Genomic DNA, 14,930 nt, shown 5'->3' on the forward strand with positions numbered 1-14,930 from the left:
TCACTATTATGTTAAATCCACTATGGACTGGACTCTCACACTATTATGTTAGATCCACTATGGACTGGACTCTCACAATATTATGCTAGATCCACTGTGGACTGGAGTCTCACGATTATGTTAGATCCACTATGGACTGGACTCTCATAATATTATGTTAGATCCACTATGGACTTGACTCTCACTATTATGTTAGATCCACTATGGACTGGACTCTCACTATTATGTTAGATCCACTATGGACTGGACTCTCATAATATTATGTTAGATCCACTATGGACTGGACTCTCACTATTATATTAGATCCACTATGGACTGGACTCTCACTATTATGTTAAATCCACTATGGACTGGACTCTCACACTATTATGTTAGATCCACTATGGACTGGACTCTCACAATATTATGCTAGATCCACTGTGGACTGGAGTCTCACGATTATGTTAGATCCACTATGGACTGGACTCTCATAATATTATGTTAGATCCACTATGGACTTGACTCTCACTATTATGTTAGATCCACTATGGACTGGACTCTCACTATTATGTTAGATCCACTATGGACTGGACTCTCATAATATTATGTTAGATCCACTATGGACTGGACTCTCACTATTATGTTAGATCCATTATGGACTGGACTTTCACTATTATGTTAGATCCACTATGGACTGGACTCTCACTATTATGTTAGATCCAATATGGACTGGACTCTCACTATTATGTTAGATCCACTATGGACTGGACTCTCATAATATTATGTTAGATCCACTATGGACTGGACTCTCACTATTATGTTAGATCCATTATGGACTGGACTTTCACTATTATGTTAGATCCATTATGGACTGGACTGTGCTTTGCTTTATCTAGCAGTCGAGGGAAGACTACAGAAAACATTGAGTGCATTTGAACTGACAAAGCAGACCGTATCAGTTATTCTCCGCCATGTATGTTCGCGGACTCAACGTCCAGGTCCAAAGTATATGAAGTCACCAAAAAGGGATGGACAATAAACGTGAAGGAACAAGAATGAGGAGTGTCCTGACCAGATATCTAAATCCCTAGTTTGATTGTTGTAAAACGTCCACGGGTCCAATCAAGATTTGATTAATGTATGATGTCTCAGGTGTGACTCACTACAATAGGGCCCCACGGCACACTGGATTCCAGATATTTGAAGAACCACAATACTGGATATTGTTCAGATAAGTTAGATTTAAGAACTTGCACACATGGCAACACCGGAGATGACTATGACGAGCACATTTTCTGCGCATGTGTACTAGGTGGCGTTGCCGTGGCGGACGGAGGGGGTTGGGGGTCTTTAACGGTGGCGTTGTGTGTGGACACGGATAAGGTTATCAGGTTATAAGTAAATAAGGTTATTCCCCCTAGAGGGTGGGGGGGGGGGTGTTTACCCACATTTGCAGTCCTCTCCAAGGTTTCTCATAGTCATTCTCATCGCCGTCCCACAGGGTTGTGAGTTTTTCCTTGCCCTTATGTGGGCGCTGATCCGCGTATGTCTTTGTGGCTTGTGCAGCCCTTTGAGACACTTGAGATTTAGGGCTATATAAATAAAGATTGATTGATTGATAAGGTTAGGTGCAAGAACTGCTGGATCACCTCCTTTTTAAAGGGGACCATTATCACAATTTCAAAAGGGTTAAAAAAAATAAAAATCAGTTCCCAGTGGCTTGTTTTATTTTTCGAAGTTTTTTTCAAAATTTTACACCTCCCGGAATATCCCTAAAAAAAGCTTTAAAGTTCTTGATTTTCGCTATTTGCGATGCGACTGTCCATTTCCCTGTGACGTCATACAGGGCTGCCAATACAAACAACATGGCGGTTAGCACAGCAAGATATAGCAACATTAGCTCGGATTCAGACTCTGATTTCAGCGATTTAGGCGATTCAACAGATTACGCATGTATTGAAACAGATGGTCGGAGTATGGAGGCAGATAGCGAAAACGAAATTGAAGAAGAAACTGAAGCTATTGACGCTATTCGGCCATAGCACGGGTGTACCTAATGAAGTGGCCCATAGCATGGCTGCCTTATTAGCATCGCCGGTAAAATGTGCGGACCAAACGATCAGGACTTTCGCATCTTGTGACACTGGAGCAACTTAAAAATGTCGATTGGTAAGTGTTTGTTTCGCATTAAATGTGGGTATCTAGTTTCAAATGTAAATACAGCTAGCGTAAATAGCATGTTAGCATCGATTAGCGTAGCATGTTAGCATCGATTAGCTGGCAGTCATGCTGCGACCAAATATGTCTGATTAGCACATAAGTCAACAACATCAATAAAACTCACCTTTGTGATTTAGTTGACTTAATCGTTGCAAATGCATCTGCAGGTTATCCATACATCTCTGTGCCATGTCTGTCTTAGCATCGCAGGTAAAATGTGGAGACACTCTGGTACATTCAATGGGGGTCTGGCGGCAGACACTTTGGCATCTTCGGGCCAGTGGTGCAACTTGAATCCCTCCCTGTTAGTGTTGTTACACCCTCCGACAACACACCGACGAGGCATGATGTCTCCAAGGTTCCAAAAAATAGTCGAAAAACCGGAAAATAACAGAGCTGAGTCCCGGTGTTTGTAATGTGTTGAAAATGAAAATGGCGGGTGTGTTACCTCTGTGACGTCACGTTCTGACGTCATCGCTACGAGACCGATAAACAGAAAGGCGTTTAATTCGCCAAAATTGACCCATTTAGAGTTCGGAAATCGGTTAAAAAAAATACATGGTCTTTTTTCTGAAACATCAAGGTATATATTGACGCTTACATAGGTTTGGTGATAATGTTCCCCTTTAATAAAGGAAACACGAAAGCAGATTTCCAAACTAATGGGATGTCTTTGAAAAAATAAAGCTCAATCAAGTCAGGTCCAGGGAGGCTTTCTGTGGTCTTTTTTTAAGAGTTTTATGCACTGCAAGACAAGTAAAAGGAGAAAAATTAAAAAGATCTCTAATAAACTTTGGAGATTTTGTACAAGGACTCCCTATAGTTGTGCCGTTTGAGTGGATATGTTTCTTTTACTTTTTATTCATAGCTGTATGTAGAAGTGTCTGGTTGTATCTGCTGCTTTAATGTCTTTAATGTCTGTCCTTTGTGTTCTTTGATGTTTGATGTTTCCCTCTTACACACATGGAAGAGGGATGTGGTCTATGGCTATGAGTTGTTGTTTTTTTTCCCTTGGCCTCAGTCTGCACCCCCTCTTCAGGGCCCAGGCTAAGACTGATTTTTTTATTTTATTTTAATCTTCTATTTTTTTCTCCCATTCCCCCCCCCCCCCCCTTGTTTACCTGTATCTCATCTTTTTTGTAAGGGGCGCTGGAAGCCGGCAGACCCGTCAGCGATCCTGTTCTGTCTCCCTGTAATGTTTGTCTGATCTTGAATGGGATTGTGCTGAAAATTTCAATTTTCCTGAAGGAACTCTCCTGACGGAATAAATAAAGTACTATCTATCTAAAAAAAAAAAAAATAGAGAACCAGACGATACAAAAAGTAGAGAGCTTTTTTAGTTAGAACGTGATAAAAAAATATATCTTTTGTCATTTTGTGCCGTACTGGTTTACTAAAAGTGCTGACTTCCATTGTTCAGACCAAGCTGAGCTCCGTGTCGCTGCGAGGGATCAGCGCCTCCAACTCGGCCAACGACATCAGCGGGACCGATTTCCATGGCAACTACGCCTTCGAGGGGATCGGGGATGACGACCTGTAGCGACGGCCTCCCACCCCTTCCCCCATCCTCATCCTCCTCCATCGCACCACGCAGGTGTCTTCATTCTTGCAGGTTTGACGCGTCCACGCTTTTTTTTAAAGGCTGCCGTGGTCAGGTGATGCTTTCAAGGCAAAAGTCGTCACGGGAGATTCTTAGAGGGAAAACAATGAATGTGCCAAAATGACATTTTTAGTCTCCCTGGCCACTACATTAGGTACACCTCACAGCGGTCACGTGTGCCTAATGCAGTGGCCCAGTCTTCTATTGTCTTCGTTCATGGTTTCTCCAAAAGCTGCTCGCACTTTGCTCACATGACAAGATTTTTCTGCAGGAGGCTTAGGAAATCCTTTTTAGTTTCTCATAAAGGCCAAATTATAGTTTACTAAAGCATTTTGCACATATTATGTCACTTTTTATATAAAAATGTACGTTTATTTACTAACATCACACAGCTTAGTGAAAGCCCAGTAGAACAAATGTCATCTGCACGCGTGTGCTAGATCATGTTTTTGATCACGTGATTCCAGTCAGCATGTCAATCATCTCAGAGGAGTCAGCCAATCACAGGTGCTTGTGGGCGGGGATAAAGTTCATGCATTGCTGGCAACAAAATGAACACTTTTTTTTTTTTTTTTTCCTGAGGACTTGGTTTCGTCATCTTGTGTCAAAAGTGTTTTGTTGTGAGGCTCACAAGGTCTAAGTCAGCGTGGAGGCGCCAAAAGACTGAAAGAAGCGCAATTTTTTTCTTTCTATTCGGGCGAATCGTTTGATATTTAGCAGTAAGCTACATGACAAAATAAAAAATGTGAAACTATGTTTGCTTTTTGAACAAGTCATCATTGCAAAGAGTTTATTTGTGGACTTTTCAAACGTGCTTTACTCAAATCATGTTGACTCAAGGTCGCTTAGTAGGTTTGCAAAAAAGTTTTTTTTAGCTAATAGTGCATCTGCAAAGTATTGATAGTACTTCACTTTTCCCACATTTTATGTTACAACCTTATTCTATAATGGAATGAATACATTTTTGTCCTCAAAAGTCTACACACAATACCCCATTATGACAATGTGAAGGTTTTTTCTATTATTTACCTAATATATTAAAACTAAAACGATTACATGCACATAAGTATTTAGACTCAATACTTAATTGATGCTGTTTTCACAGCAATTACAGCCTCAAGTCTTTTTGAATATGAAGCCACAAGCTTGGCACATTTTTAATAAATTTGCAAATTAAAAAAAAAAATTCACTTTGTCATCATGGTTTATTTGTGTGTAGAATTTTGAGGGGAGGAATTAATGTGTGCTGTTTTGGAATAAGGCTGTAAAAAAAATATGTGAAATTATATTTTTACTAGAAAAGTGTTGTGTTACTACAAATTTGTAGAAAAGAGAATTATTAAAGTTAAGTCAGAATATTTCAAGAAAAAGTGATGAGAGAAAAAAGACAAACAAAACATTTTGGAAAATAAGAAAAAAGGTTGGGGGGGGGGAAGTAATTCTTCATTTCAACAGGAAAACATTTGATAAGACAAAAAATGTAGTAATGGGAACTAAAAAATAAGGTTCATTTTATGAGGGATAAAAAATTGTGACTTCACAAAACAAAGTCAGCGAAACATTTTAATTAAAAAAAATAAAAAATTCCCCCAAAAAAGCAAATAGTTTATTTACACTTTCCTAAGTAACTATCCTCCATCAAGTAACTAAAACGTGTAAAAAGAGAATTACTCCTGTTTAAATATTTACCAAAGAAAGTATTAGCAGGAGGAAAAAAATATAATTTTTTGGATATGACAAAGTAGAAAGAAAGAGGAAAAAATACTCAGTGGGGAATCATTTAATTGTAACAGAGAGTTCTTAGGAAGAAAATATCTAAATGTTAAGACCAGAAAAGTGTATTTTCAGGATTTTAGCGTTAATTCTAAGAGGAAAAGTTGTAACATTACAAAAAAAAAGGCAGCCGAAATTTAAATTTTAAGACAAAATTGCACATTCGTAACCAAACAACCAACATTTTGGAGAAGAAGAGAACCACTACTGTAACGAAGTCGAAACATTTGGGCGACGCCGCTAGCTTGGTAGAGCGGCCGTGCCAGCAACTTCAGGGTTCCAAGTTCGATCCCCTCCGCCGACATTCTAGTCACACTCTAACCAAGTTTCACCCACTCTGCTTTAAATGTAACTTAGATCATGGGTTTCACTATAAGTGCTATAAGAATATTTTGAGAAAAAGTGGTAATAAGAGAGAAAAACAAAGTTGTGATTTTAGAAAATAAAGGTTCATTTATATTACTAATTTAAGGTGGAAATAACATAGTAAAACCCAAAAAATTAAAGACAATTTGTATGAAAGGAAACAGAAATGGTTAATTTTAAGATAAACCCAAAGTTGTAAAGTCACTGAAAACTCAAAAATAAGTTTCAAGTTTAAGATTAAAAAATGGCTAAATTGTTACAAGAACACTTTGACACAAAAGAAACAGTCCTCCCTCCTTCAACCGAATAAAATATTGTGTGTGTGGGGAGGGATTAGAATTGTAAATAGGTTGGAATAAAAACAATTAAAAAAGTGGTAACAGGGAAAAAAAAAGTGATTTTGAAAAATAGAGAAAAAGCTTGCAAAAGGTATGAGGGGAGATAGATAGATAGTACTTTATTCATTCCGTCAGGAGAGTTCCTTCAGGAAAATTACAATTTTCAGCACAATCCCATTCAAGATCAGACAAACATTACAGGGAGACAGAACAGGATCGCTGACGGGTCTGCCGGCTTCCAGTGCCCCTTACAAAAAAGATGAAATACAGGTAAACAAGGGGGGGGGAAATAGAAGATTAAAATGAAATAAAAAAATCGGTTTTAGCCTGGGCCTTGGAGAGGGGGTGCAGACTGAGGCCAAGGGGAAAAAAAACAAAAAAAAACAACAACTCATAGCCATAGTACACATCCCTCTTCCATGTGTGTAAGAGGGAAACATCAAACAGAGGACATTAAAGACATTAAAGCAGTAGATACAAGCAGACACTTCTACATACACCTATGAATAAAAAGTAAAAGAAAGAGAGAAGCAGAACATTCTTTAATTTTAGGAACAAAAACATGTTAAAGGGGAACATTATCACCAGACCTATGTAAGCGTCAATATATACCTTGATGGTGCAGAAAAAGACCATATATTTTTTAACCGATTTCCGAACTTTGAATGGGTGAATTTTGGCAAATTAAACACCTTTCTGTTTATCGGTCTTCTTGCGATGACGTCAGAACGTGATGTCGCCGAGGTAATACAGCCGCCATATCCATATTCAACACATTACAAACACCGGGTCTCAGCTCTGTTATTTTCGACTATTTTTTGGAACCTTGGAGACATCATGCCTCGTCGGTGTGTTGTCGGAGGGTGTAACAACACTAACAGGGAGGGATTCAAGCTGCACCACTGGCCCGAAGATGCCAAAGTGTCTGCCGCCAGACCCCCATTGAATATGCCAGAGTGTCTGCACATTTTACCGGCGATGCTAAGGCAGACATGGCACAGAGATGTATGGATAACCTGCAGATGCATTTGCAACGATAAAGTCAATTAAATCACAAAGGTGAGTTTTGTTGATGTTGACTTATGTGCTAATCAGACATATTTGGTCGCGGCGTGACTGCCAGCTAATCGATGCTAACATGCTAAAGCAGACATGGCACAGAGATGTATGGATAACCTGCAGATGCATTTGCAACTATATCACGTTTCCTTCCACCCACATTTAATGCGAAAAAAACACCAATCGACGGATTTAAGTTGCTCCAGTGTCACAAGATGCCAAAGTCCTGATCGTTTGGTCCGCACATTTTACAGGCGATGCTAACGCAGCTATTCGGCCATGCTGTGGCTAGGAATAGCGTCAATAGCTATTCGCTCAATAGCTTCAGTTTCTTCTTCAATACTTTTATACTCCAACCGTCAGTTTCGATACATGCGTAATCTGTTGAATCGCTTAAGCCGCTGAAATCCGAGTCTGAATCCGAGCTAATGTCGCTATATCTTGCTGTGCTATTCGCCATTGTTTGTTTGTATTGGCAGAACTGTGTGACGTCACAGGGAAATGAACAGTGCCTTGGCAGAGCGCGAAAAAAAGGCACTCTAAAGCTTTTTTTAGGGATATTCCGGGGCCGGTAAAATTTTGAAAAAAACTTCAAAATATAGAACAAGCCACTGGGAACTGATTTTTATTGTTTTTAACCCTTTTGAAATTGTGATAATGTTCCCCTTTAAGACAATAAAATTGTAACCGGGGACATTTTTCTAGGAAATTTAAGGTTAATTCTGATAGAAAGCTATATAACTCGAACACAGTAAAAATGGTTTGTCAATATTTCAGAGTCAATCGATTTTAAGCTACAAACCCAGTTTCCATATAAGTTGGACAATTGTGTTTGATGTAAATACAAACGGAACACATCCATCCATCCATTTCTACCGCTTATTCCCTTTTGGGTCGCGTGGGGCGCTGGTGCCTATCTCAGCTACATTTGATCATTAACTTTAGAATGTGATGTCTGCAACACGTGACAAAGAAGTTGGGAAAGGTGGCAATAAATACTGATAAAGTTGAGGAATGCTCATCAAACACTTATATGGAACATCCCACAGGTGTGCAGGCTGATTGGGAACAGTTGGATGCCATGATCGGGTATAAAAGCAGCTTCCATGAAATGCTAAGTAATTCACAAACAAGGATGGGGTGAGGGTCACCAATTTGTAAGCAAATTGTCGAACAGTTTTAGAACAACATTTCTCAACGAGCTATTGCAAGGAATTTAGGGATTTCACCATCTATGGTCCATAAAATAATCATAAAGTTCAGAGAATCTGGAGAAATCACTGCACGTGAGCGATGATATTACGGACTTTTGATCCCTCAGGCGGTACTGCATCAAAAACCAACATCAGTGTGTAAAGGATATCACCACGTGGGCTCAGGAACACTTCCTAAAACCACTGTCAGTAACTATAGTTGGTCGCTACATATGTAAGTGCAAGTTAAAACTCTACTATGCAAAGCCAAACCCTTTTATTAACAATATCCTGAAACGCTGCCGGCTTGGCGGGCCCAAAATCATCTAAGATGGACTGATGCGAAATGGAAAGGGGTTTTGTGGTCTGACGAGTCCACATTTCTAATTTTATTTGGAAACAGAGGATGTGGTGTCCTCCAGAACAAAGAGGAAAATAAGCCTTTCGGATTGTTATAGGCGCAAAGTTCAAAAGCCAGCATCTGTGATGGTATGGGGGTGTATTAGTGCCCAAGGCATGGGTAACTTACACATCTGTGAAGGCACCATTAATGCTGAATGGTTCATACAGGTTTTGGAGCAACATATGTTGTCATCCAAGCAACATTATCATGGACGCCTCTGCTTCTTCCTACTCCTTTTCAAACATGTTGAAAAGAGAAACTGGAAATTGTGATGTATCATGTTGTATGCTTGCATGTTCGAAATGAATTCAACTCAACTCATTACACACGGCACTCAAAAATCTGTCAAAATGTTTTAGTTTGACTTTGAAGCCGCACCGCTTTATGGATCGTCGGGCCATTACGGCTACCGTAGTGAGAGATACAAGTATTACTATGGTGTATATAAAAGGACCGAAAAATGCTCCCCATTAGCAGACATATTATCTGGTGTTTTGTTTCACAATATTATGCAAAAACAAATTTTTTTTTTACCTTCTGGTACCTGCTGATCTGCAAAACTCCTGAAAATGTGCGCACGTCTGCGACTGTAGTCTGTGACAATGCTGTAGTCGATAAGCTTCTTCTTTTTCTCTATCTTCTTGCTATGGGACATTCATCCTCCACTGTTGCCATTTCTAATATAAAATAGTGTAAAGTTCTAACTTAAATCTCGCTATAGAATCGTTAAAAACAACCGGTGTTGTGAGTTACATTATTCACCCAAGGAACTTTAATTATTAGAGAGTTCCGGTCAGACGGTTTTTCATGGGACACATTTCCGGCGGATGAGAGGATTAAATAGTTAGCTCCATCTTTTGACACTTCTTCCACTCCCGTCCTTGCACGCTACACCGTTACAACAAAGATAACGGGGAGAAGATGCTGTCGAAGGTGAGCCACGTAAATAAGACCTCCCACAAAATGGCCCAGCCTGAAACGACTGTCAGAAAGCGGCTTGAAAATGATCTGTAAAACATAATCCATGCAACATTTTGACCAGAGAACCACCATTACATGTTATGTAGACCACAAGGATGTTATATTTTGAAATAAATAAAAAATGATACGATCCCTTTAATGCGCCTTATAATCCGGTGCGCATTTTGTATGAAACAAAACCTGATCTAACACTTGATGGCTTCCTAAAAGAAGATCAGTATTGGCGTCAAGATAAAACAATGCTACAATTAAGTTTAGGGGCGTCCTGAGCCAATATTAATACCCAATTTTAGTGCAAAATCAGCAACAAAACATGTATTAGATGATTTCAGCTTGCATTTAACAGTGTTGCACTCTGAAACGGCATATTTGTCAATATAAACAAGTATCACATAATTGTTGTTTCATAGTCTGTACACACACACACACACACACACCACACACAAAGCAAAAGCTTATTAGAAAGTATCTAGTAACAAACGTGTCCGCATCATGCAACTTACTGCGTCATGAGCTTAATTTTAATGAATTATAGTGGCCGTTGCGTGTACGCCAAAAACAATAAAACGAATCAGCGCTCCTGTCACAACGCGGTCTCGAACCCACAATCCTTTCACAGCAAGATTCAACACTCTGCCAGGACACACCCCCGCACGCTCTGAGCACTTCACGCCCACGCTTCGCTGCAGACTGTCAGCAATCAGCCCACCTGGGAGAAATCAGGAGGACAGCATAAAGACCAGTCACTCCTTGGTGTCGTTAACTCTCTGTAAGCATTACGTCTCTGGCTTCCCTCTTGTTGTCCTCGCTCTTGTTCTCCGTGTCCCTTTTTGTCTTGTTGACTCTTGTCCCTTCTTTCCCTCTTAGTGCCCGCTGTATTCTGCGTGCCCGAGTTTTGTACCTCGACCTCCATCTGGATTTTTGGACTGTCTCCTTCGACCCCTGTTTAGACATGACCCTTGTCACTTCTCTCCTAACTGCTCCTGGACTTCATTTGTGCCTCGCCCACTTGGACTGATGAAGAGTTCATCCATCACGCACATACAGTACAACATCCTCTGGTATTATTTACATGGTTAAATTCACACTTAGTCCTGCAACCAACACATCGAGTAGCATACACATCCCACACGATCATCAAAGGTTACAATAAATCTGGTAACCTGAGTTTCTTCGTGGTGTCATCTCCTTCCACCCCTCCCGTACATAACAGATCCGCTTCAAAACCATACATTTGGTTAGTGCTTTTGATACAACCATTGTCGTAAGTCATTTCACTTGACCAATAAATTTCTAACATTGTACCATAAAAAAAATTTAAGTGTGTACTTTTATGTATAAATTTAGTGTTTTTCATACCCAATAATTTCACTTGATCAAGCCTTTTTGGACATTTGACACTACACAATAATAAAAGTATGTACTATAATGTGTGCTGATATGTCAGTGTTTATTTTAACAGCAATTATTATTTCATTTTAGTCATAGTCTGACAATGCATTTTAGTATAAGTCATATTTTAGTCATCTAAATGTTACAGCTCAGACCCCTGCCAACGGCGCTCATCCGTCTGTGCGCTCCAGTGAGCGCACCTCAGGACACGCCCGCGGGCGCGCACATCCAGAGTCGCGCCGTGCTTGTCTCTACCCTGCAGCATCCACCAGCTGTAATCATTCACCGGCAATCAGCACACCTGCATGTAATGAAGGCGCTGCCTTCTTAAGCCTGGACAACCTGCAATCGCTCGCCGGAGTATAATCTTCTGTCACGTACAACCTCCGTTCCCGTGTTTGACGCTGCTGTGTGTGTCATCATTCCTCGTCGTCGTTCTCCTTACTTCTGGAATTGCCCCTTGGATCTCCACCTCCCGCTAGGACAGGTTCTTCTAGACGCCTCTCGCTTGCCCTGGATCAATTGCCTGCCCCACGGACTTCCGTGTTGTTTTGCTCTCACCCACATTTACGGTAAAACCCTCCATTTAAATACTATATAGTCTTACACCATACACACTCTTGAATCTAGTTCACACTCCATTTCCTTAGTTTATATTTATATTGTTTTATTAATGTATATATGGTTAATAGGGGTGTGGGGAAAAAATTTATTCGAATACGAATCGAATTGAATACGTTGTGCGATTCAGAATCGATTCTCATTTTTTTAAAAATTGATTTTTTTTCATTTTTAATTTTTTTATTTATTTTTTTAATCAATCCAACAAACCACTACACAGCAATACCATAACAATGCAATCCAATTCCAAAACCAAACCTGACCCAGCAACGCTCAGAACTGCAAGAAACAGTAATCCAACTCTGCCCTTAGTTTTGATGTGAAGAGTTCACGCTCATTTAATTCCCTGATATATTTTCACACAGCTGAGAACTTTTCAGTGGATGTGATGCATGACATTTTGGAAGGGGTGGCCCAGTACCAATTAAAATGGTTTTTAGGCTGACCACATTCTGAAATCCCACAAAGAGGACACATATATGCGTGCCAAGGCCGGGACCAGGTGAAAATTTGCCAATGATACTCAAACTTGCTTTATAAATAATATACAGTGGGGCAAAAAAGTAGTCAGCCACCGATTGTGCAAGTTCTCCCACTTAAAATGATGACAGAGGTCTGTAATTTTCATCATAGGTACACTTCTGGTATATTTCTGACACTTTATGACCATCATTGTCCATTGAGAGAATATAAGCAAAATACTAGAACGAGGGGAAAACCATGGATAACAAGGGGTTTAGTAAAGGCCTGTAAAAAAAAAAAAATAGACTTTACAAGGAATTTATTAAGAATCGAACAAAGGAAAATGAGGACAAATATAAAAAGTATAAAAACAGATTGACATCTATCATGAGGCTGCAACAAAAAAACTATTATGAACTATTGCTGCATAAACATAAAAATAATATCATTGAAACCTGGCATGTGCTTAATACTATGATTAAAAAATCTAGCAATAAGGACTTTACAGCATATCTGGTAAAAGATTGACAACTCAATTATTGAAAATATAGAAGAAATAGTTGAGGAATTCAATAAGTTTTTTGTGAATGTTGGCCCAAATTTGGCAAAAAATATTAATTTAAAAATGAAGCATGAGAAAAAGTTAAAGCCTGTATCTCACATAAACAATTCAATGTTTCTCGGTGGAGTTTGTGAAAGTGATGTGTCAGAAGTGGTCAGAAAGTTTAGAAATAAAAAATCTGTCGACTGTAACAACGTGGATATGTCACTTGTTGTGTCCTGAAGCCATTTACTTATATATGCAATAAATCTTTATCAACTGGAATTTTTCCTGACAAAATGAAAATCGCAAAAGTTATTCCAATTTATAAAAATGGTAATAAACATATGGTCTCAAATTACAGACCTGTGTCCTTACTACCTCAAAGAACACTTGTACAAACGAGCAAATCAAAGGCGTGCCTTAGCACCGAAGCCGACTACAGAACGTAAGAAAAAGAGGCAGGGTTCATAAAGCGCGAGCCGAGCGCGCGGAGGCTAAGCTACACTTAGCAAAGAGAATACAAACAGACAAACCTAACGTAACTGTTGCGCGGTGCAAACAAACTGGCGACGAGGAACTGAGGTAGCAGGCGGTCTTAAATACAACACAATAAATCAAAACAGGTGTGCTTCGGGAGTGCGTGCAGGAGGTGTAATTAAGTAGCCATGGTGACGAATGTAAACAAGGAAGTGTTCAACTGAAGGGAAACAGCAGAGTCCAAAACGTGATCAAACATACAGAAAAGTAAACAACAAACGATCCATGAAGTGGATTGTAACAGTAATGGGAGCATTTACAGTTCTGGTTAGTTCATATTCTTTAAAAACACAGCTGCGTCATCATCATCCTTAAACTCAGCATCTGATTATACTATTATTCTAAACTTCACGATGTGTAACACTCCGGGGGAAAGCAGCTGCCGCCAAAGGAAGTCCTAAAAGACCATGCCATGATGCAAAAGCGGTGGGTGGACATCATTGTTTAATCTAATTTGCATGCTAATTCTTTTGATTTGAGTATTCATGCTATGTTAGAACAAATTCCTGACTTGGTTTTATTTCAATTTACGTTGAGAATATTCTAACAACAAAGCCTGGTGGTGAACGCATAATGCAAGAGTATGCAAAAGCCCAAATCTAAACTACAAACCCCGTTTCCATATGAGTTGGGAAATTGTGTTAGATGTAAATATAAATTGAATACAATGATTTGCAAATCATTTTCATCCCATATTCAGTTGAATGCACTACAAAAAAACATATTTGATGTTCAAACTCATAAACTTTTTTTTTTTTTGCCAATAATTAACGTAGAATTTCATGGATGCAACAAGTGCCAAAGTAAATGGGAAAGGGCATGTTCACCAATGTGTTACATCACCTTTTCTTCTAACAACACTCAATAAACATTTGGGATCTGAGGAAACTAATTGATGAACTTCTGAAAGTGGAATTCTTTCCCATTCTTGTTTTATGTAGAGCTTCAGTCGTTCAACAGTCTGGGGTCCCCGCTGTCGTATTTTACGCTTCATAATGCGCCACACATTTTCGATGGGAGACAGGTCTGGACTGCAGGCGGAACAGGAAAGTACCCGCAGTCTTTTACTACGAAGCTACGCTGTTGTAACACGTGTTGGATGTGGCTTGGCATTGTCTTGCTGAAATAAGCAGGAGCGTCCATGAAAAAGACGGCGCTTGGATGGCAGCATATGTTGTTCCAAAACCTCTATGTACCTTTCAGCATTAATGGTGCCTTCACAGATGTGTAAGTTACCCATGTCTTGGGCACTAATGCACCCCCATACCATCACAGATGCTGGCTTTTGAACTTTGCATCGATAACAGTCTGGATGGTTCGCTTACCCTTTGTTCCGGATGACACAATGTGGAATATTTCCAAAGCATTTCGAAATGTGGTCTCGTCAGACCACAGTACACTTTTCCACTTTGCATCAGTCCATCTTAGATGATCTTGGGCCCAGAGAAGCCGGCGGCATTTC

At 39.6% G+C, this 14,930-nt stretch overlaps 1 protein-coding gene across 2 annotated transcripts in view; it reads left to right on the forward strand.

Moving 5' to 3' along the window:
* snx17 (sorting nexin 17) overlaps positions 1–11,308 on the forward strand; it is a 69,725-nt gene extending 58,417 nt beyond the window's left edge. Inside the window, exons 15-16 of one of the 2 annotated variants that reach the window (XR_009804082.1) lie at positions 3,620–3,811; positions 10,780–11,308. Coding sequence is in view for 1 of the 2 variants with exons in the window: in XM_061886056.1 (XP_061742040.1) it covers positions 3,620–3,739 (120 nt within the window). In the remaining variant the exon portion in view is untranslated. Of the gene's footprint in view, positions 1–3,619; positions 4,554–10,779 lie in introns of those variants that run through there. The other variant, XM_061886056.1, reaches the window with a different exon arrangement.
* Positions 11,309–14,930: the final 3,622 nt, after the last annotated feature.

The sequence above is a fragment of the Nerophis ophidion genome, linkage group LG24 (genome assembly GCF_033978795.1).
Source record: "Nerophis ophidion isolate RoL-2023_Sa linkage group LG24, RoL_Noph_v1.0, whole genome shotgun sequence".
NCBI lineage: Eukaryota > Metazoa > Chordata > Actinopteri > Syngnathiformes > Syngnathidae > Nerophis > Nerophis ophidion.